The 24,099-nt window shown below is 39.2% G+C and overlaps 1 protein-coding gene and 1 non-coding gene across 2 annotated transcripts in view; both read left to right on the top strand.

Moving 5' to 3' along the window:
- The first annotated feature begins 6,895 nt into the window (after positions 1–6,895).
- On the top strand, positions 6,896–6,999 carry LOC117038618 (small nucleolar RNA U13). Its single transcript, XR_004425708.1, has one exon. It is a non-coding gene; the product is annotated as a small nucleolar RNA U13 (small nucleolar RNA).
- A 9,163-nt stretch (positions 7,000–16,162) lies between these two features.
- The window catches only part of PPP2R2A (protein phosphatase 2 regulatory subunit Balpha), a 71,951-nt gene continuing 64,014 nt past the window's right edge, over positions 16,163–24,099 (top strand). The window contains exons 1-2 of the mRNA XM_033134595.1: positions 16,163–16,470; positions 18,295–18,369. Coding sequence (XP_032990486.1) covers positions 16,464–16,470; positions 18,295–18,369 — 82 coding nt within the window. The 5' untranslated portion in view covers positions 16,163–16,463. The remainder of the gene's footprint in view (positions 16,471–18,294; positions 18,370–24,099) is intronic.

Here is a 24,099-nt window from a genome sequence, read left to right as displayed (position 1 = left end):
TCAAATGACTAACTAAATGTTGTACTAACGGGATAATAAAAATGGAGGAAGAGTGAGGGTAAAAACATCCTAGGCAAAAATGGCCTCTAGTCCTTCCTGTTCCCACTACAGTTTTTGTCTTTCTTTGTGTATACTTCTACTACGTAGGACTTAACTCATTGTGTTGTAATTATGTTTCCCTGCGTATTTCTCACCACACTATCAGCTCCTTGAAGGCAGGACAATGCCTCTTTTATCTTTGTAGTTCCAGAACTTAGCCTAACAAAATACATTGTAGGCACATAACAATTGTTTAACGAATTACTTTGAACAAGCCATTGAACTAGTAGATGTTGGCCTATTCTGTTGACGATGTTCTTCTGCACATGGAATAGTGTCTGGCACATAGTAGGTACTCAATAGACAAGTGTTGAATGAATGTCTTGGGACCTCCCTGGGTGGTACATTACTCATCTGTATGAGATTGGTTCATTGGGGTCAGTGGACTGAATCAGCGGTTCTCAAATCTTGGTTTTCCAATGGCCACAGCAGAATTATGCCAGGATTTTAAAAGATACAGATTGCTGGGCTCCATTCAGTCAGTCTGAGCTAGGACCTATAAATTTGTACGAGAAAAAGAGAGAAAAAGAGAGAAGCTTTCCAGATGATTCTGGTATAGGACAAAATGTAGAACTCACTATACCAGACATTTCTAACAGTACTCAAATACCATGACTTGATATATCATTTTGACTGTTTTCAAAAGATGGCAGATCATCAAAGTGGTTTACTAGGCTGACATAATGTGAATATTCAGAGCTTGATTTAAACAAACAGTACCTCAGGCGGACCAATAATCATGCACCTTTAAAATGATTTATTTTTTATTTTTTATTTTTATAATTTTTTTTTTTAAATATAGAAGAAAGTTTATTTCATCTTTTTCTTTTTTCAATTTTATTGGGGAAGGGGAACAGGACTTTATTGGGGAACAGTGTGTACTTCCAGGCCTTTTTTCCAAGTCAAGTTGTTGTCCTTTCAGTCTTAGTTGTGGAGGGCACAGCTCAGCTCCAGGTCCAGTTGCCATTTTCTAGTTGCAGGGGCACAGCCCACCATCCCTTGTGGGAGTTGAACCGGCAACCTTGCGGTTGAGAGGACACATTTGAGCCATCCGGGAGCTCAGCGGCAGCTCAGCTCAAGGTGCCGTGTTCAATCTTAGTTGCAGGGGGCGCTGCCCACCATCCCTTGCGGTACTCGAGGAATTGAACCAGCACCCTTGTGGTTGAAAGCCCACTGGCCAATGTGGGAATCAAACTGGCAGCCTTCAGAGTTAAGAGCATGGAGCTCCAACCGCCTGAGCCACCAGGCCGGCCCGATTTATTTTTTTTAAATCATGTATTTAGTAGGGTTAGAGGGGAACATTTTTTAAAGAAAAAATACATATTGCATATGTCTTTATGTTCGAATAAGAGATTTATGACTTTCCCCCCCCTAAATTTCTGAACCAGACAACTTCTTAGGATGCAGATAGCATAGTTTCAAATTTAAGTAAAAATAAATTGTTCCAGGTTAACAACACGATGTCATCCATTATTCAGGCAACTGTCAGCTGGCTGCCTTCAAGGGAAGGACAGGACCTGAATAAAGTTGCACCTCAACCTTACGTGCTTGTACCACAAAATGCTAAAGGTACCAGGGATACAAGCACCAGGAAGCATTTTGTATTTCTTCAAGGGCACTCTCTACTTTGGTGGTAGCACGACCAATTTACATTTCACCAATCAGGTTAAGAAAACCTGCATTAAGTGGCTGAGATTGTTCAACTTTACTTCAGTGGTGATTGAATACTACACCTTTTAGTTTGATGTCCCAGGTAGCCAGCCACTCAGCTGGCTCCTTAGTCCTCTTCGCATTTGAGACATGTTAATCAGATGACAAAAGATCACTTCTAGGCCTCACAAATATTTTTTTCTCCCTTTCCCCAGTCAATGTTTTGGACTTCATCTGTTATATAACTGGATGAGGAGGTCGGAGGCGGAGGAGGAAAGCGGGTCTATTTTGAACTGGATCAAATTCCCTCCCACTCAGTAAGCAGTCAAGGCATCTGCTAAGAAGCCAAGTAACTGGGAGGAAGAGTCCAGAGGAGTCCTAGAAATTCAGTATCTCGTAGCAGGGCAGTCAAGAGGAAGAGTCAGAAGCATGTGCACAAACAGACGCAGAGCCTGTGAGCAGATACCGTGTCACACACGGTAGTGACAGTCAAGTGCGGACGGGACAATGAAGATGCTGTGATCACCCGTTGAATTCTACCAGTGTGTTTGTAGTTATTCTTTATTTTTCTTGTCTATGTTGATGAAAAATGTTCCTGTTTTTACATTGTCAATGAAGAACAAAAAGCTTATGCCGTTGCTCAACACAGAGGCCATCCTGTGTCAACTTTTGACTGTTCTCTCATGTTTCTGACTCAGAAACACTCAACTCCTCTGGGATGGTGAGGGTGTCACATGTCTGCCTTTCCATTCCCAAAGGCTTTGTCTATGTCACTATGTGACTTCTGGTGCCAACACAGGCAGACAAGATCAGAAATATGGTTGCATGGTCCCCCAAGACGTTCTGGTTGGTGATAGAAGAAAGCATATCCTTCAACACTGCTGCCTACAGGGGTTCTGGGGAGAGGCCTCCTGGTGAGTCGCTGGCAAAGCAAGTGCATGCCATTGATTTGCAGAAGAAAGTTCAGGATTTAACAGTGACATTCTGAACTGCAAAGCATTCGCTGACCAAAGCAAAGCAAAGTGAAAGAGACATGCACGAATACCATAACACTTTTCATCAATGTTTAGGAGCTGGAGTGACATGATGGAGGTCACAGACATTTTGGATTTGGCCACAGAATTGATTTCTCTGAAAGGACCAGAAGCCTACTCTGAGGACATCCGAGTTCTTCCTCTTCTGAGAGCCAAAGCTGCAAAGCACATCTCTAAGCATGACCTGGAGGAGGTAGTTCCTATGGTAACCAGCAAAACTTGTATTTAGCATGGAATCATTCATGGAGTGTCAGCTGACAGGGGGTGGTATAAAATGGCACGTATTCACGACTGTCTTTAGACTTTCTGCAGAGAGATTCAGCCCAATGACAAAGAAGACTGGGGATGACTCCTCCACATAAAACCAAAGCAGCCAGCTTGCCATCTTCAAGGGGAGTAACTGCTCTGCCTTCAAAAACTTGTCTCCCATGAGCGTTTAGGAGAGAGGTCTCATTCTCAGCAGCCACTTTTAAGGGAGTAGAAACTCTTGGTAAATAAACAGAACTAGAACACATTTCATTGCATCATACTCCAGTTCCCTTAACTGTAGTATTGTCATTCTAATACATCCAATTGTATTATTGTCACCCTAAATTCCTAGGCCAGTAATAATGTTAATCAAGATGAAAAGCAGCACCTGCTTTTGCAGCAGTGAAAGTTTTTCGAAACATTTATTACTAATTGTCCAATCAGTCCTCTTACTTGTGTGACACTTAATGAAGGATGAACCCTGGAGTCAGACTGCCTGGGTTCAAATCTCAATTCTGCCGCTTATTACCTGAGAGACCTTGTCGAGTTCTTTATGCTCTCTGTGCTTCTGTTCTCTTGCATATAAAATGACAGTGATAGTACCTACCTCGTAGGGTTGTTGTGAGGCACAAATGAGTGAATATATGGCAAGGGCTTATGGCATTGCTAGTGAGTGCAAGGTAAACACGTGTTTCTTCTGTTGCTGTTGTCATTCCCTCCTGAAAACACCCTATTCACTTAGTACCAAGAGCAAAACTGGCCATTCGGATGCTTCACATGACACACCTGTGGGACAGAATGGGTGGTATTAATCCATTTCATCAGAGCTGGGGCCTAATAAAAAAACAACGCTCTGTTGCGAGTGATACTGTTTTAACCAGGGCTACTGATTCCCGGGGACTAATCTTAAAGGGCCAGTATTCTGCCAATATAAGGATATTTGCTATCCCAAATAAATTATCTCACAGGATCTTTTACTTTCCAATAAATTAGTGGTTCTTAGCATTTTGGGTCATGGACTCCTTTAAAAATCTGATGAAAACTATGGACCCTCTGCTTGGAACAGTGCACATTCATACATGCATAGAACAGTTTGTATGCACTATCATGAGGTTCGCTGATCTCAAGTGAGGAATGATTCCCCTGCTATTAGAGAATTAGAAAAAGAAAATTCTGGAATGGATCTTTTTGCCAAAATTCGTTGAGGCTCGTCTCCATGGTGACTGTTTCAAATGCCAAGTTCCAGGGCCACACGTTCATAAGATGAACTTCAGGAATCCAATTATTTTTGCCATTATATTTTTAACTTCTCCTCTTGCCATGGTTCTCAGCTTTGGCCACATGTTAGAGACACGTGTGGAGCTTTTAAAAATCCCACTGTGTGCCCAAGCCATATCCCAGATCAATTAAATCAGAATTTCTGGAGGGTGGGAGCAAGGCATCAGTATTGTTTAAAGTTCCCAGATGATGCAGAGATTCAAGATTGAGCACTGCTCTCTCTACTGGCTCTCCATAATTAAGAGAATAATTCAGTTAATCTGGGCATTCCAGCCCCTTACAAACCCTGTATTTTCCCTTCTCTGTCTTTTCTGTGTGGGGTATAACATTTTCCTCTTTAAGCTGATAGTTGGCTTTCACCTCATGTCATGTAGTATGTCACTAAAAAACGTTGTTCAATTACCACTTAACGGCTTCATTTAACTCAGAGGTTCTGATGGGGAGGAAAAGAAGCAAAAGTAAAAACAAAGCTTCTCTGGATTATTAAATTCCATCCAATCTCCTGAGTATGCTTTACCGAAAGTGCAGAAGACAAAGAGGAGGTGGCGGCCAAAAAAATTTTTTTAAAAGCTGATTTTAAAGAGGTAGATGACTCAGTTAAATCTGCATGACTGAAGAAGTCCACAGATGAGGCAGAAATATCTAAAGAGCGACGTTTCTTTCATTGTAGGAAGTGAAGGGTAAGGTGAAGACTGAGTAGGTGAGATAGAGTGGAGAGAAAGAAAAACACGTTATTTTTCTATAGAGTATAATTTTAGAGCTAGAAGAGACCACTGAGGTACTTCAGTGCTATTTCTTTCTCTTTTTTTTGCAGGTTATCTACAGAATCTTTACTGTTGTATTTCTCTTTGTATTGTACTGTGGTATATTGTTGTCTTTCATTAGTTTTCCTTTTTCCCTGGTCTTTACTCCTATTTTCTCTCTCCAGTGGCACCCACTTTAATATGCATTTTATATGTATATATATCTACACATATATATATGATATATATTTTTTTAGTTGTATTAAATTTATTGGGGTGACATTAGTTAATAAAATTATATAGGTTTCAAGTGGACAACTCTATATCAGCTGCATATTGCCTTGTGTGTTTACCACCCGAAGTCATATCTCCTTCTGTCACCATATATTTGACCCTCTTTACCCTCTTCATCTTCTTCCCACTCCCTCCCGCTCTGGTTACCACCATACTGTTGTCTATGTCTATGAGTTTTTGTTTGTTTGTTTGTCTTGTTCCTTTGTTGATTTCAGTTTTATATCCCTCATATGAGTGAAATCATATGGTTCTTGATTTTTTTTCTAACTTATTTTACTTAGCATGACATTCTCAAGATCTATCCATGTTGTCGCAAATGACAGCATTTCATCTTTTCTTATGACTGAGTAGTATTCCATTGTATATATGTACCACATCTTCTTTATCCAATCATCTATCGAAGGACACTTCAGTTGTTTCCATGTCTCAGCCACCTATTTCTTTCATTTTATAGAGGAGAAAGCAAACCAGGTTGATGATGTCCCACCCTGAGGTCTCAGTTGGTAGTGGCAAGGTCAGGAATGGGCCCGAGTCCCTGTTCTCTCATCCTCTGTGATGCCATGCTCACTGAGGCACCTCTGTGCCTGGCCAAGAGAGACCAGGTGAGCAGAGGAAGCTAATGTAACTTATTGATAAGGTGACCACATACTTTCTTGTTTAAACTTAGACACTTCTCAGAGTAAAAGAGGACAACAGGCAAACCTGGACTTATTTCCCTCTAAAACCCATTTGCTATCTTCTTTGTGTCACGTTATTGATAATTCTACCATCAGTAATACTTCTATGTGGTCCGTAGTTTTTAGAAGCTTTTCAACTCATCTGCCAACCCTTCCAGTTGAAAATGCCAAGTTGTCAATCAAAAGAAAAGTTGTCCATTCTAACTCTGTCACTTCTCTTTTTCCTATCTGTCATCTGGATCCTAGCATTCCCCCAGGGTAACACAGGGGCTCTTGAGAGAACATTTCACAAACACGCCTGCCATGGTAGTAAGGTCTCAGATGTGTGTCCTACACCTCGCTCTCTACTTCCTTTCTTATGAAGTTTCTGTGTACGAAACCTACACTCTGTAGGGAGCCTCTCTGACTTCTCTCTTTCCCAGAGATGTAGTATTGCTTCCCAGGCCAGTGTACTATTTCCCCTTTCAATAGGTTTCCTTTTTGAGAAGGCAATGCTTTGATTTTTCGGTGACTTTCTTGCTTGTTAAAAGACAGATCTACCCTCTTTCCAGATTAGGTCCTCTTAGGGCTGGATTTAAATATCTACCAAATATTGGTCAGCGACAACAATGGCACCTTTCGTCAGTCTACTGTAGGTGCTGCTCTCATGTTCCTATGTTCAAAATGCATTCTGTCGGGATCTTCCAAGAACAGAGTGTCATTTCCTTACAGGAGTGGAACGCTGACTCCACATTGACTAATTATATGTCTCTCCTGCAGGTTTTTTTCCCCAAAGAAGTCTAAGGCAGTTACCAGACTACGAGATTCTTCGTAAGCTCTTTATGATCTCTCTGCACTGATATGCAATGAATTCCTATTAAAAACTCTTGAGATCCTTTTGTAGTTCATAAGTGTGATGATTGGGTTTTCATGCTTTTGTGTGAGATGTGCCTCCCACAAACCTTGTTACGACAACGGCACAGTACCCGTCTGACGTGAAAAAAAAAAAAAAAAAAAAAACTCTTGAGATTGGCTTTCTTGGACTCCTTTTTAATCAAGATTGGGACCCATCAGGAGCTAGAATCAGTCAACATTACACAATCCCTATAAAATCTATAGATTTCAGTTATCAGTACTTCAGTGTCCACCCAACTGTTGCTTCATCATCTTCACCTAACATAGCAGCTTGTTAGTTCAATTATCTTAATTTAGTGGCTTGCCAACAATAGGTACCCTTCAGTTAGTCTGCTGTTATGTAGACCTTTGCTGTATGGAAGACACTTAAGCCCATTTATTCTTGGATGTGTCAAGAAGCTGTGGCACAGTCTTCAAACTTTGTTGGAGCTCGCACTACCTTATCATGTTGCTTTGGTTTTTATTAGCCTCCCTCTCCAGGCACAAAGCAGTATTTTCTCCTGGATGAGTTACTCAGGGCCATGGAGCCCAGAGTGAATAAAGAGGTTAAATTGCGGAGGTGGGTACCAGTGCTGGATGGAAATCCTTAGGTTGGAAATGACTCTGCAGGTAACATAGGCGGGACAGTCAATAGCATTCTCATGTGACTTTCAAAAGAATCACACATTTTTCATTTTGCCACTTGGTGGGGATTGTGAACTTTGCTGGGGTGGAGGTTAGATTGTGGAGGTGGGTGCTTCTAATAGCATTTGCAGAGTGGTGTCTCATTTAATTTCCCTTGCTGAAAGCAATTTTGAAGTTAAACTTTTGTTGTAGCCTTATTGCCTTCCAAATTAAGAAGTTATTAAATTTAAATTTTTATTGCAAAGCTACTAACATGCCATGTCAGAGAGGTTTTTGCATGTCTATTAAGTGTAAGCCAGATTTGATTCATTGTTTTCAATTTTCTCTGAAGCCATCTTCAAGTGTTTGTGGAAGCATCCATAACCTTTTTTTGGGGGGGCGGGAATGGGGAATCTTTTCTAAAGATGAGGGGTTCAGTTATACCAGGACCTTGTAGGTGAGTTTACATATTTTATACCCAAGGAATTTTTACTCAGACAGTTAATAGTTTGATTATTTTTAAAGTGTGTGTGTTTGAGGACATCTCTTCTGCAAATACTCTGGATCACAGTACAGTACCAAGATAAACAGTAGAGAAACAATCAGCTTGGTGGCATAATGGAAAGAACATTAGATTGAGAGCGAAAAAAGTGGCTCCCAGCACTAGCTCCCAGTTTCTCCACTAACTAACTGGGTGACCTCAAGTAAGCTACCAGCATTTAATAACAAATGCTTTAACCTCTTAGAACCCCGGTGTTTTCACTTATCTTATGAACATCTTTGAGATAATATACACGACACACATAGCTAAGGTACTGTCCCAATGCAGAATATTATTGTTTATTTTGTTGTCATGAATAATAATATTTTGCCATTTGAGATTTGAAACCTGAAATATGGTAAAAACTAAAGTGAACAAGCCTATGACTCACTCAAAAATTTGGAGGGTGAAACACAAAAAGAACTGCATTGGCACCCCTTTGCCTCATACACTTCAGGGGGTCTCAGTGCTTAAGGCAACCTCAATGTTGGATTGGGGTTCAAATTCAGAAGTGCTACTGTTGAGATAGGACATTGCGAATGAAGTGTGTGTCAATATGAAAAGTTACTTTCAGGTGATTAAGTGACAAACTGTTGCTCTGAGGAGCTTAAAAGCAACATGGACTGGACTTGGATATAGTATTAGGTTGGTGCAAAAGTAACTGCAGTTTAAAAGGTTGAAAATCATTGTAAAAACCACAATTACCTTTGTACCGACCTAATACAATAGGATTCAGTCACTACTGTAATATTAGAGGACCCCTAGGTTCTTGAATGTATCAGACCCGATAGCTTATCCACATAGCTAGTGCAAAACTGATAAATAGAAGGTCCGGTGGGGGCACATCAAAAGCTCTAGTGTTAGGGTTGAGGGGTCCATGGCTAAGATTGTGTGTAGGGAGGGAAATGTATGTAAGTAAGGGCTCATGGAAGTACTGTTTTAGCAGTGTTGTCAACGAGTTGTCAAAGAGTTCATTGAAATAGTGTAGGACAGTGCAGAATCTCCAGCCAAGAGGCTTGGAAGAACCATTAGCGCTAAAGAGTTTCTCATGACTTGCTACAGAATGTCCTGAGCTAGATATGGGCAGGGAGTGGATAATGGCAAGATACAATAAGCCCAATGTAATGGACGTCCAAAAGGAGGTAAAAGCACAGAAACTTCAGTCCTAAGCTGAATAAAGAGGTTAAATTTAACCTCTTTACGTTATCAAACATTGGGGCAGAGCTGTGGACCAACTACGGGGGGAAATATGGGAGCAATACCAGCTGGCAGTATGGTCAGAAATTAATAAGTAATAGCTTTAAGCACGTCCAAGTCAATCTTTATTGCAACTCAAAAACAACCTTAATTTGCAAGTATAGATTTCTTTTGATATTCGTTGGTTGGCCTTCATTCATGACTACACATATTCTAATACCACTATTTTGTCATCTCAGTAGAAAAAAAGGCTCACATCCGATGTGCAGGCATATGTTAGCAAACATCCTGAAATTGAAATTTTAAAATGAAAAGTTCAGACTCCTGGAAATGAGGGTCATCACAGCTGGAATGTGTCGATGGGAAGACATACTTTAGGGTAAAACTATATTGATCAGGAAAGGAAGCAGAATATAACCACAGGGCAGAGATTTACTTAGTGGAAGTCAATGAATTCATGGGCAGTGATGTACTGGCAAATGTGTAACAACCCGCTTTCTTGCGGAGTGGAGGGGAGCCCTGATTTCTAACATTTGCTGATTACTAAGGTGTAAATATTCCCATCATGACCAATTTCCACCACACAGATACAACACATGTAAAGAACGCCAAGAACATAGAAAACAGTAAAATGTAATAAAATAATTAGGAGTGATGAGATTTGAGTATTTTTTTTTCTTTTTTGTTTTTTGTATTAGTTTCAGATATACAAAACAACATAATGATTAAACATTTACACCCCTCACAAAGTGATAAGCCCCCCAAGTCTACTACCCATCTGACATCGTACATAGTTATTACAATACCATTGACTATATTCCCTATACTGTACTTTACATCCCATGACTATATATATATATATATATATAGTATGTTTCTGTGTGTGTATATATATATATATATATATATATATATATATATATATATAATTATACATGATTATAGTTGACATTTAATATTATTCTACATCAGCTTCAGGTGTACAGCAGTGATCAGGCATCTACACAATCTATGAAGTGATCCATCCCCCTGATAAGTCCAGTACCCATCTGACACCCTACATAGTCTTTACAACATTATTGATTATAATCCCCATACTGTATTTCACATCCCCGTGACTATTTTGTGACTACCAATTTGTACTTTCTAATCCCTCCACCTTCTCACCTATCCCCCAACCCCCCTCCCATCTGGCAACCATTAGTTTTTTGTCTGTATCTCTGAGTCTTTCTGTTTTGTTTGCTCATTTATTCTGTTCTTTAGATTCCACATTTAAGTGAGATCACATGGTATTTGTCTTTCTCAGTCTTACTCATTTCACTTAGCATAATATTCTCTAGGTCCATCCATGTTGTTGCAAATGATAAGATTTCATTCTTTTTTTATATTATTTTTAAATAAATATTTTATATTATTTTTATTATTATATATTATTTTTATAAATATTTTATATTATTTTTTATAAATACTTTTTATATAATACTCCATTATATAAATGTATTATACCACAATTTCATTATCCAATCGTCTATAAATAGGCATTTCAGTTGTTTCCGTACCTCGGCTACTGTGAATAACGCTGCAGTAAACATAGGGGTGCACATATTTTTTTGAATTAGTGTTTTAGATTTCTTTGGATAAAAATCCAGGAGTGGAATTGCTGGGTCATAAGATAGTTCTATTTTTAATTTTTTTGAGGGCCTTCCACACTGTTTTCCATTGTGCCTGCATCAATTTGCAATTGCTATTTGAGTATTTATTAGCTTTGTTCGTAATAGAAATAATTTAGTTATAAATTTAGATAATTTAATTTTTAATAATGGCTGTTTTTTAACAACCAGCTTACAAAATTCCTGGAAACCTCACAACTGGCTCTTGAGAGTCAATGTGAGCAGGCTCCAGCACCCCACTGCCTATAAATGAAAGCAGAGCATCTTTAGGGAAAGATAAAAGGAGAAAGGAATAGCAGTGAAATATGTTTTTATTTGTGAATATGATATGGAGAAATGTGGGTTTAGATCTTTCTTCATTTAAATTAATACTTCAATATAGAATGGAAGTTTGAACACCGGAGGGCATGTTGAATAGGGAATTTAAGTATCCTTTGTGAGAATTGGTCTAGTTAGTGGCTCAAGTTCCTTGCAACCTGGAAACTATATATTTCTGTTATTTAGGCATAAGACACATACCTGTGTCATAGCTAAACTCAAATGCCCCCTAAAAACTATACAGTATGGAAGTAGACTCATGCTTTAAACAAATAGCCTATTTGGATAATAGTTTGTCTACCTTACAGGTCATTTACGGTCACTTACTAAGAACACTGAAAACAGAATTCAGATATAATGTTTAATTTCATAAAGTTTGCATTTTATACCAAAGAGTTATTTAGGTTATATATTTATAGACTGACTATCCCTCCCACGAAAGCATAAAACGCGATTTTTTGTTGCAATTTACAAACAGAAGGTAAGGGCATGAATTTATTAATCTTTCCTTCTTCTTTAAATATGCACACTGTTAAAAGGCCAAAACAAAATGTTTCTCTGTTTTATGGTCAAACCATGGATTAAATCACATCTGTGTATACAGTTATAATTGACTACAACTTTTACTTCAATGTAGAAAATCTCTAACATAGGTTTTTTTCATCATGCTCTAATACAAGTATAAGGATGGAATATTAAAATTAAGTTTATTCTTTCCCTTCATATACGTTGATTATAGAATATTTGGAGAAGCTCAAATGTCAAAGGAGAAAAAATTAGCCATTGTGCCGCTGCTCAGGGACATTTCTGGGAACACCTTGGTACATTTCCTTCCTGTCTTTTTCGGTTCTACATATATTCTGTTTGTTTTTTGTACGTACTTGTGATCATATTGCATCTGCATTTTTGTATCCTGCTCCTGAAGCACAAGCAATTTCCTCTGTTTTTACAAAAGTTTGACTAAGTAATAATCCACCTGGTGGATTCACTGTCGTTTTTCTTAAACACCTGCTAATGTAGGATTTTTGGTGATTTGATGAGTTCTACACCTTGAATGTTGTTGTGTGAATTGTCATTATAGTCTAGATTTTACAGAGTTTTGGGAAGCTGACTTCAGGCCAAATTTGTAGATATGAAGGAAGTATATAAAAATATACTTGAAATTTTCCCCTGTAAAGCCCTTGAATCTGCTCCATATCAGAAAGCATGGCTGTGGTGGGTTTACCAATATTTTAAACTATCGTTTTCTAATTAGGAACTTCTCCTTTTACCCTGGAGTTCACGGTCTTTCTTAGACACCCCTAGTTCTAACTTGTCTAGAGGAAAGAAGCATCTAAAGAGTGCCACTTCTCATTTAGTGTAGAAGAGGGTTTGTGTTCGTCTTAACTCCAAGGAAAAGAACAACTTGCAAGTAATTCTCCTCTCATTGTATAATACACTTTAAAAAGCTGTCTTGCAAACAACCCACGGGTGAGTCCGTTAGCTCCATTCTGCTGGCAGGATTGTGGGTGTTCTTGGTACCTCTCAGCTCAGCTTGTAAGTAGAACAGCTGCAGGACTTATAGGCTCTGCAGGACTTCACAGGGAAAACCCACAGCGAGTTTCCTCTTGTGTGTCTAAGCTGAACTCAGTTCTGCAGGGAGCTATTTGTTCATCTCACAAGTGGTCAGGTGTTGAAGGGCTGACTAGGGGCTCCCTTGAAAAAATGCTCTCATGGTAGAATGTGGATGAGGGAATGGTGTCCCATGGAATTTCCTTGGATAATATGTATTCAGGGATAAAGGACCAGTTGGATGCAAGTAGTTGGGATGAATCTATCTATAAGCAACTTACATCTTTAACCAACTATTGCCTAACAAATGTACATCAGGATAACCTAGATAATTTGCAAAACGCCTCCTTCTTCTAGGCATAAGAAGGGTGAGTGAAAACATTTATGATATGGCAAGCTTTAAGAAGCCAATATTCCACTGGTTTTCTTCCCAAGCCAGAGATTTATTCATTCATCCATTAATCCAAAAAATTATGTGGCTGGTGATACAGGGATGAATAAGAATATTTCCTACTCTCAAAGAATTCAGTCTAATAACAGACACATATTTAAATAATTTAAACATAATCTAGTAAGAGAGAAGTGCATCAGATTGTATGAGACTATTTAGGAAGGGCACCCAGCCCATTTTAAGGTGAGTAAGGAATGGGGGTGGAAATGAGCAAAGCTTTCCTGGAGGAAGTTACATCCGAATTGTTTTTTAAAGAACCTTTTACTGGCTGAGGAAGGAAAGAGGGATAGGCATGTGGGAATGTTGGAGCGGAGTGGTAACTGGATAGTGATTTTCCAGGCAGAGAAAAAGCATCAACCCAAATGGAGGGAACACAGAATCGAGACTTGTGTTCTGGCAGTGCTTGTTCAAACAAACTTATTGGACATTTGTAAAAATGTCAAGTAGGCAGGTAGAGGTGTGTGTGTGTATCTGCAATTTTGGGGTAAGGATAGAGCTAGAGATCTAGATTTGGCAGCCACTAGTAAATTCATGGTATTTACATCTGTAAATATATGGAAATACTATAAGAGGTTGCCCAAAAGAGTGTGTGATCAGAGAAGGGGACCCAGGACAGAGGCCAGGGAGACAGATCACCCTAACATTTAGAGGATAGTCTGGGAGAAGGAGTCAGCAAAGAAAACTGAAAGGGGTGGCTAGAAAGGTTGGAAGGAAACAAATCGCGTGTCAAGGAAAAATGGTCTCAGTAAGGATGGCGTGAATTAGTCATTTCAAATGCTTTTGGGAAGCTAACAAAACCAAAGAAGTGACTGCTGGATTTGGTAACATGAAGATCATCGAAGACCTTGACAGAAACCATTTCAGTGAAGTGGTAGGGACAGAAGCCCTAGTACAGAGGATGGAGGCTAGAATGCAAGATAAGGAAGGGGGGCTAGACTAGAGCAACCCTTGCCTTTATGCTGGTGGGTATTCTGGCCTCTCTTCTTAAGAGCCATTCAGAAGAAAGGGAGGCGGCTTGTGCTCCACTGATATGACTGTTCAGGGTCAAAACGTGCCAGGTTGCGTGTACCTGGGCGCCAGGATGCACAGACCTTCGATATTACACCCCCCTTAGCTCATCTCATGACATGGAGTGCCCTCTAGACTGTATACAATGCTCTTAGAACAGCGTCCAGGACATTGTCAGTGCTGTATGAACTTTTGTTATCATTACCGCAGTTTCTAGGCAAGCTTTCTTGTCTTCTAAGAAGAACACATCATTTATATAGACCAAATCATTTTTCAGGATGTGTGAAGATTCAAATCTTACACGTGGCAAAAATTGAAGCATAAAAAAGAAAAATGATTTGCATATAGGGGTGCTAGTTTTCAGTTGAACGGTCTGTGTTCTCTCTCTCTCTCTCTCTCTCTCTCAATCTCTCTCTCTCTCTCTCTCTCTCTCTCTCTCTCTCTGTTTCTCCCTCCCTCCCTCCCTCCCTCGCTCCCTCTGAGTTCTGGTTAAGGTGGAGAGCTCTCACTAGTGAAAAGGAAAATGAATAGTAAAGGCACATGCTGAGAAATAAATTTATGGAATCAACCAAAATAGAAGTAAATACAGCAAACAGAGAAGTGAAATGTTGTACCTGTTTGTACAGGTAGCTGAAAGATGACAGATACAGGGTGGATTTTTAGTTTTGATTTGTTCATTGGTAAAGTGAGAAATATTAATGTAGAAACAGAGGAATAATAATACAGTGGTGCAGCTGTTTCATGTGGAAGAATTCTGAATCTTGTTTTGTAATTGAACTCTTCTGGAGAGCAAGACTAAGGTAGAAAGTGGAAATGATGGACAGGAGGTAAATATTGTAAACTTCCCCTTGGTCTCCAAATGCCTTATCACTCTTTTCAGCCTTAAGGTCAAATTCTAAATACTTTGCAGGTGTTTTTCATGTCCAAAATTTGGATATCTATCTCATGGGATTACTGTGGAGATTAAGTGACATGTAAAATGTACAGTAGTATATTGTGACTGCATCATTAATTCATCTTTCAATGAAGTGCACATGCCCTCTTGACTGATAACTAGTGTTTTCTGTTTATTTTTTTCTTATACCTCTTAAATCTATTGAAGATGCTTTCAATACAAATTTAATAATAACCACAGCTAACAGTTATGTACTCAAATTAAGTCATTTAATCTTTGAAACAATCCTATAAAGTAGAATTGTTACCATTATCTCTTGTGTGGACTTAGCATTTGGCAGCCAGGTTTCAGAGCCCAGCTCTTAAACACTGTTTCTACACTTTTAGCTGGACAGAACTGGGCCACTCTTCCAGCCATATTCTGCTACTAGCAAACTCAGTGTTCTGTTTAGTAACCACTCTTAACTGCTTTCAGTCGTCAAGGACTCTCGCCTCAGTTCCCGGGTCACCCAGATGGAACCATTCCAGCTACGTCCTTTTAAGTTCTGTGAACTTTCACCTTGGCTAAGCAGCGAGTTTGCACCACTGTCCCTTTTCTTCAGTGGACTCAGGGCTAACCCACAGGGTCACTATTTTAAGTAGCAATACTGGTATTCTCTAAAAAGACACAGGTCTGCACGAATCCCTCAGTGAGCACTTGAACTGGACAGCTGAGCCCGTCCCAGGGTAAGGACACTGTCACGAAGGCTTGGGACACCGTGATGTGCAGCAGGGCCGCGGGGCTTAGACGGGGAGAGCCGGTACAGGGACCAGATCATCAGCGTGCGTTCCCGGGCGCGGCACGGGCTAGCCACCTAGGACACAGCAGCCGGGAGGGGGAGGAAGGGGCGGAGCCAGAAGCCTGCCCGGCAGCTCCCCCGCCCCTTCCCCTCTGCTGTCCGTCCCAGCTCTTGCCCCGCCCCGCCCTTCTGGCCCAGCCCGGCGGCTCCGCCCCCGGTGACGTCACCGGCCAGGCCAGCCGGCGCCATTTTGAAAGTGGAGCCCCTGCCGCTGCCGCCGCCGTCGCTGTCGTAGCTGCCGCCGCCGCTGCTAAAGAAAGAGCAAGAGCGGGGAAGCACAAGAGTGAAATCCACCATCCTGCTGGCTGGTCTGCCCGCCCCTCCTTCCTTCTTCCCCGACCCCCGCCCCCTCCCCCCACAGGTGCCATCCGCCGCCATCCGCCCTCTCTACCCCCCCATCCCCAGGTGAGGGGGGTGAGTTCAGGAAGCAGAGACCCCGAGGAACCCAGCAGGGTCACCATTTGCAGCGCAACATGGCAGGTAAAGGAGAAATCACCCTCGGCCAGTGACAAGGCACCGCTTCCTTCCTCCTCCCTCCATCACCCCCTAGCGACCGCCTCTGCCTCTCATAGAGCCACGGGGCGCCCCTTGGATTTCGGGGAATTGGTCAAGTGGGGTGGGTGAGGGTGGGGAGGGTTCTGGTGAGGCGAGTGGTCGCTGTGATACCGAAATGGCTTTTAAAATGAGGGCTGGAACCTTGGCATGGATGGGGGTGGGGTGTATGCCGGCGAGCTGTGGGGTAAAGGCGTGGGTGGGGCGGGGTGGGGGCGAGTGCAGATTTGTCCCCACAGCTTTGGAGCCTGGTGTAACCTCTGCTCCCCCCACTTCCCCGCCCCGGGCTTTTTGGCGGATCTTCCTTCATTTAATTACTATTTTTTCCCCTGCTGCAAGCCTTCTTGAGTGTTTATACAAATATATTTTGCACTGAGAAGGAAGAGTGCTTTACAAGTTAAAATGCAATCGGTACATATGTGTATTTTTCCCCACTGTGGGTACGTATATTTTTGAGACTGATTTGTTTTGTTTCCAACCATCTCCCTTTCGTTTCTTACCCTTTACATCCAAAGAGTGCAAGGTCTTGAATACAGCAAGTTGCATGAAAAATGTGATTTCAACTTTCCGTTTTGCATGTTAGCTTTTGTGCAGATGTCCTTTTCCCAAAAGGCATTCAATCGAGTTAGTTAAAATAGTTGTGGAGTTCAGTGATATAAATAGCCATGGGTAGAGGGATTTAGGTAAAAGCTTGGGATGGAGAGGGGATACATAGAGAAAACCAGGTTGGAATATTTAGCAAGGAATGGAAGTGAAGGAAGAGCAAGATAATTGCTTTGAGGATTACTTTTGTACATTTTGCTGTTGCTGAGTATCCTTCATGTAGTAGAATCAATTCTAGATCTGGATTCAGTTTCTTTATCCATCGATGCAGGACATTTCCTCCTCAAGTGCTTAGAAGTGAAATAGAAACATTCAGAGACTAAACCAATTTTCCGGGCTTCTTTCAATATTTAGATAGATGATTAAATCTTTGAAAAGTTAACATGTTGGGTTTACTTATGGTTTGCTATAAACAAGTTGCTCTTTGGCCTTGTCGAATAATTAAGTGAAATTAAAATTGTTTCGCACAAGATGACAAATTAGCAAAATTAATTCTCTGCAAGGTCCTCTGGAATCTGAGGGATAAGGTGAAGGGAGGCAAAACAAGCTTCCTTTTGACAGTCTCTTCACCAGTATTCATTTCTGCTTTTCCTCTCGAGCTAGTGATTTGCTGGTAATGAAATGCAAGAAATGGGTGGTGAGTGTTGTGTTTGCTGTATGTGCTCTTTGGTGATAGGTTCTTATGAATCCTTGCTCCTCAGGCAGGCAGTAATGTTCCTGAAGTTTTCTCCTCGTGCCATGTTTTATGGTAGTTTAACCTTATTGACTCTTCTAGAAGCAGGCTTTTTAAAGGAAAACACTCTTTAAAGGAAAACTCTCTAACTTTTGGTATTTGCTTTTTCCTGGTAGGTCGTGCTTGAATGTAAGGTTTTTACTGTATTTGAGGGAAAAGGATGTTTTAAACACATGTATAGTGTTAATGCCAGTACATGGCCTTTAAATATTTCATACCCCGAATCTCTTGTTTTCTAAAGCAATACCAGCTATTGGGGACTAGCCTTTTTTCAAATTAGTGCTCTGGGGTGGTGGTAATGTATGTGGGCAGTATGAGGCTATTAGTATCATGCCAACCATGGATATCATCTCAGTGTTGACCGGAGTAAACATGAACGGAGCTCAGTTTTAATTGGTATGTTTTCTTTTTTCTAGGAGCTGGAGGAGGGAATGATATTCAGTGGTGTTTTTCTCAGGTGAAAGGAGCAGTAGATGATGATGTAGCAGAAGGTAAGAAAGCATTTAATAATGCAGAATTTGAGTATAGAATGTTCAAAATCTTGATTACTGAAAATTTTCCTCGCAGATGAGTCTGTTAATAGTTGAAGAACATTTTGTATTGTCCAAGCAATGGAAGAACAGTTTTAAAAGTTAACCTTTCTGGAAAGTAGTCTTAAATTCTTCATTCTTTATGCCTCATTTTATTATTTTTTCCTGAATTAAATGAAAGGAACAGTAGATTATAAATATGAAACCCATGAAAAGAAAAGTCTGAGGTCTGTATGATAAAGGTTTCCTTGCTATATAAATTTCACTCACAAATAAATGGTGATGCATCTTCATGTTTGTATATAATTTTTAGATAATTAAGCTGAAATAGGTGCATCAGCATTTAGCTCAGAAGCATCTTGACAGCATCTTTTATTTCTGAAGGAAGATTTTTAGTTTTTTTGAACTTGCCTATTTTGAGATTGTGGTGTTGATTGGCATATTCTGTGAAGAAATGCTTGTTCAAGGGATGCATTTTATTGTCTTGTAAGGATTGATTTACGTGGGCAAGAAAACAGTGCTATGGATATATTGCACGTCTTCTGAGGGGCTGCCTTATTCTTGTGCTTTTAGAAGCTGGATTCAATCAGTTGAAGTGCTTAATTCTTAATTTTACCCCCAAAATTGTTTATTAGTGTATTTCAGAAGTTTAAAGTTTTGAAACTTTAGGGTTTTGCACTCATCTGAAATGGTCTTAGATGAAAGAGGCATTATTTCCCAAAAAGTAGTTGCATTATTTCATCATTCAGAAATATTACTTAAGGTTTGAACTTCAGTATTCTGTGTCTTGAATTACAGTAGGAATTTTCCAGCAAAACTCAGATAAATCAAAACATGTCCTTTTAATCTTTAAAAATTGTCTACTGTGCAAGTTGATAAATCATCTTTCTCTAAATTGTATTATCTTCATATTAAGGCCCTATTTCTGACCTTGTAAGTAGTTTTTGTTTTGTTTTTTGTTTGTTTGGGTTTTTTTTTGAGAATTTGTCCAGGTGATGGTGGGATGATGGCTTTGTGGTAAGCCAGTCAAATGCTTGAATTTGCTTGTGTCAGTGTCATTTTTAATGAAATGTCTGATCAGACTTTCGTGAGTCCTGCAGGGAGCCAGCCAACTGGCATGCATCATACTTTACAGAGCACTCATGTTTCTTTTCTTTTGAATCATCTGTTTTTCGGATGAGAAACTGGAAGCTTAAAGAAGTTAAGAGACTCAGTGATGGTCACAGAAATAGAACAAATCAAGGTTTTCTGGCGAAGCCTATGGTGTTTGACTTGTTTAGAGAAATAAATCCTAAGTTCAAGGGAGGAGTCATACGTTGTTCACTTTCTGACTCCTTTACCTATTGAATAGTAGTAGGCTCTCAAATATTGGATCCTTAGCTCTGTGCTGTTGTGTAATACCACGTTATGAAAGTGCTGTATACTTGAAAAACATTCGTTGGTTGATTTCCATTTATTCCTTTTTATCAGAGATCTGTTGGGGGCCTCCTAAACTTTGATCACAGGCTGTGAGGTGTCTAGAACATAATTGCTGCTTTGAAGGAGTTCATAGTTTACTTGTTAAACAGTCGGCGGAAAGACCGCATGGGTGTTTTTATTGTTTTGTTTTGTTTTAATGGGAGAAAATGTCCAAAATTTATTACAGATGTTCATGAGGGGGTGCCATAAGAAAAGGTGATGCATTGGGCAGTTGAGGTTTGTACGCCGTTTTGGACAAAGGAGACGTTTTGGACAAAGGAGACAGGGTCTGGGATTTCAAAGGGAAAGTAGGCGATTTACAGGTAGATGAGAGAGAGTGAACACGTGGTAAACAAATTCTTGCTGAGCCTCTCAGAAGCAATGGTATACAGTCGAGTTCAACAAACAGGCTTTGCTAGATTTCTCTGTCTGCCGCATTTAGTTTATGTTAATATTAGGATGTTAAGGTGATGCTTGCTCCCTTCCTGGAAGCTGACTTCCCTTAGGCAAGTCAAGGGGGAGAGGATCAAAGGTTCTCTCTTGAGTGTTTTCTTTTCTAACAACCAACCTAAAATCAATATCCCGAAAGGCGTATTTTGGAGTGGCAAAACTTTGGTCCCCTTCAATTCTGCCTTTGAAAGTTGGACTAAAATGTTGCACGTTCCAGAAGCTAAGTTGGTAGGTTGCTCCTTTTTCATTGAGTCAACCATTCACTCCTGAGAATAAGTCACTTCAGTAAAACCATTGTGTCTCATATCAGAAGACCGTGGTGCAGATGAGCTCCCAAATTAGGTACCTGGATTTGATTTCATCAGAGGACATTGATGATTCCAAATTTACCGAACTGAACCAAAGGATTGTGATACGTATCATGGATCAATTGGTAGTTCTCTTCTGCTAATATTTAGTAGCTGCATTTGCTGCTGATTTCATTAGTTTTCTTTTGAAGTTGATAAATATTTTTAGCATACAGTGCATTTCTAGCATCTTAACATGCTGAAGCGTGGTATGTATATTTTAATAAAAATATGACTTATTCTATAGTACCTATGTTTATACAAATGTATTGAGTATAAAAAGCACCCAATTTTCAACTTACACTGCTTTAATTTGGGTATTTTTGCATATTATACTTTGCATATCAGAGTCTATCTTTATTTTACTAAGGGAAGATTTGCTTTTCTGAAATAAAATAAGATTAATAGTTTTCCCCCTTGGTTTAGACTAATCTCTAAGCAGGTTGCATCTAGCTCAACTTTTAGCTTAGCTTGTCTGTTTTCTGTAAATGATACATCCCAAGTTCTTTCCCCTTGAAGGCTTCAGATTGTCTTTCCCCTCCTACATGTAGTCGGCTGTCATGGCATGCCATTTTTACTTCTGTAATGTTTTCATCTTCTTTCCATATATCCACTTTTACCTTAGTTCAGGTTCTCAGTATCTCTCATCAGGATTGCAGTAACTTCCGAAATGGTTCCCTGCTTCTTGTCCTATGTTTTCTTCTAAGTTAACCTTAAATGCAGTCCCAGTGCTATTTTCCTCATAAATCTTCAGTGGTCACCGTATCCACAGGATTATGAATTGCTTTCATATATTTCAGCCTAGAATATGAGACCTTTCCCCACTATGGCCCCTACTTCTTTATGTTTATTTACTAGTATGGTTTACGATCCAGCTAAATGGATATTGTTCTTCTTCAAACAAGCCTGTACACTCTCACTTTTGGGTTTTTGTGTTTTGCTGTTCCCACCATGGAATGCCTGACACTCCTCCCACAGATCTGCTCTTATCAGAATCCTATTTATCCTTGAACTCATGCCTGTAACCCTTCTACTTATCTCCCGTTTTGGGGAAATATTTAAAAAATATTCCTTCATAGCACTTTGTATCTATATTTAGTATCCCAAACCTCTACTGTGATACTGTAAGCTCTATGCCGACATTCTATATAAAACGCTGTGTTTAGAACAATGCCTGGCACACAGTAGGCATTCAGTATTTGTTGAATAAAGGAATGTAAATGTTACTACTACGACGTTATGAAGGGGGAAGAGAACAGGCCAAAGAAAGGCTGATGGAGGTATACTTCTGGCAATCATGAATTTATTTACTTGACAAACTTTATAACTGGATTAATGAGATTCCAGCTGTGTAATAGAAAGAAATGAGGAGACCTTGAGTTTTTATCCTAGTGACAAACTCATGTACATCACTTTGGATAAGTACTCCTCTGGGTTCCAGTATGTTTAGCCTTAAGATGACAGGATTGGATTGGGTGGTTTCTGTTGTTCTAATCTTGTTGATTCTTAAAGATGTTTTAGAAAGAAACAGCCCAACATTATTTCTGTGTTAAACTGTTTTAAGATGTTGGACACTCTGGGAGCCTTAGTTAAAAAATAAGTCTTTACTGAACTTAGAGTTACTCAAGGCTAAGACTTTTCATTAATTTAATGTTATTGTTAAATATTAAGTAATTTTTTATGCTTTTCATTATTTTAATGTAAGTATAATTTTCCTTATCTTCATATTTGATAATCTTAAACTTTCATAGGAAATTATTTTAGATTATGATTTTATTACATGAAGTCTATTTTTATGAAACTTGGATCTAAATGCATTACAGCTTTTCAACACTTCACTTCCTGTTTATTTTTGGTAGGATTTAGACTTGTGGACTGGTTCTTGGGGAAAAAAATCTTTTAATGGTAGAGTCTAAATACTCCCCAAATAAGGGCATAAATAAAACTTTGAGAAACATAATCTTTGGGGTATCACATATCTAATGCTTTTAAATCCATTCCATATGTAATGCTACAATACAAACAATTTAAGATCATTTATGTTCTGTGTTTCTTAGAGTAGTATGCATGTTAGATTTAGACACGAGGGTCAATTAGTAGAAAAAATGGAAGAATCGTGTTTGCAGATTTCAAATATTGGCACATTAGCTATATTCCAAAATCTAATGACCCATAACAAAGGTCTTATTTAACATTTTGACCTGGTATCCCATGTGAGATTGCGCCTGTCCGTTAACACTAGCATTACTACTGATGACAGTCTAGTACTTAGGCAGTAGAGTCACTTACCGTAGTGCAAGTTTGCCCATTAAATATCATGAATGAGTATGATTGTCTGGTATTAGGCAGTATCCTCGTTTTTATTTAACATATCAATTTTTTTCTTATTTTATTGATAAAAAAATTATAAGAGGTAATGGTTTTGGAAGAGTATTAGCTGACATTTTGTCTCAGGTTATTAAAATAAACAAAAACCCAAAGTTAAACTTAGGCATTTCTTAATACTATCTTTTAGTGAACTAAATCATAAAATCCTTGAAAATTGTGGAATAAGCAGAATGATGACAGGTTGTTTGAAGCAAATAATTTTATTAGTAAAAAGATTCCCATGTATTACGTATTTGCGCACATATATTGCCTAGTTTAGTTGAGTTGCAGGAAGAAAGTTGCAGGAAGGTAAACTATATTTTAAGTTTCTTATGCTATTAAATAGGAAAATTGAAGGGTAGGAAATAGATGTTTTGACTAATATTCTCAACTGTAATCTCTTTGCCCTTCTCTTAGGTGGTAATGGAAATTACAATTGAGTAATCAAGGGTGTTCAAGTTGCTTTCTTAGTAGAAGGAAAGACAAGTAACAGCCTTGTAATATATAAATTAGACTTCTTATAGATAATTGAATTTAACTATTACACTGTATAGTCAGTATATAAGGAAGAGATGGCATGGCCATCTTAAGTAATCACAGCAGCCAGCATTTATTGAGTACTTACTATGTGCCAGGTACTGTTTTAGGTGTTTTGTATATATTAATCTTCAAAAAACTCCATGAAATACGTGGACACTGTTGTTTTTCTACGTTACAGATGAGAAACTAGGTTGGGAAGGTTAATTTATGAACTTGACCCTTGAACAGGTGGTGGAACCGGGATTCTTCAGATCTTTTGCTTTCCCTTTTACTTTCTTAGACCTTTAATTTTTATTTATTTCAAAACTTGAGCTACTTCTTTTAGTTCACATGAAGGTGTTTGAAGTTCTTGGGATGTGACTTGTTTGTAATGCCTAGTAGATTACCGTTTTGAAGTAATTAAATCCAATTTGGAGACTTACTGAATTTTCTGACAATGAAATTCTTAACCTAGAATATATTATAAATGGGCTGTGAGGGTTTTGTGAACCTTCTGAAGTTGTTTGTAAGTTGTATTGTGTGTGCTTGT

This window comes from Rhinolophus ferrumequinum, chromosome 18 (assembly GCF_004115265.2).
Source record: "Rhinolophus ferrumequinum isolate MPI-CBG mRhiFer1 chromosome 18, mRhiFer1_v1.p, whole genome shotgun sequence".
Lineage (NCBI taxonomy): Eukaryota > Metazoa > Chordata > Mammalia > Chiroptera > Rhinolophidae > Rhinolophus > Rhinolophus ferrumequinum.
The sequence above is the reverse complement of the archived record's forward strand: the minus strand, read 5'-3'. Positions and strand labels throughout refer to the sequence as shown.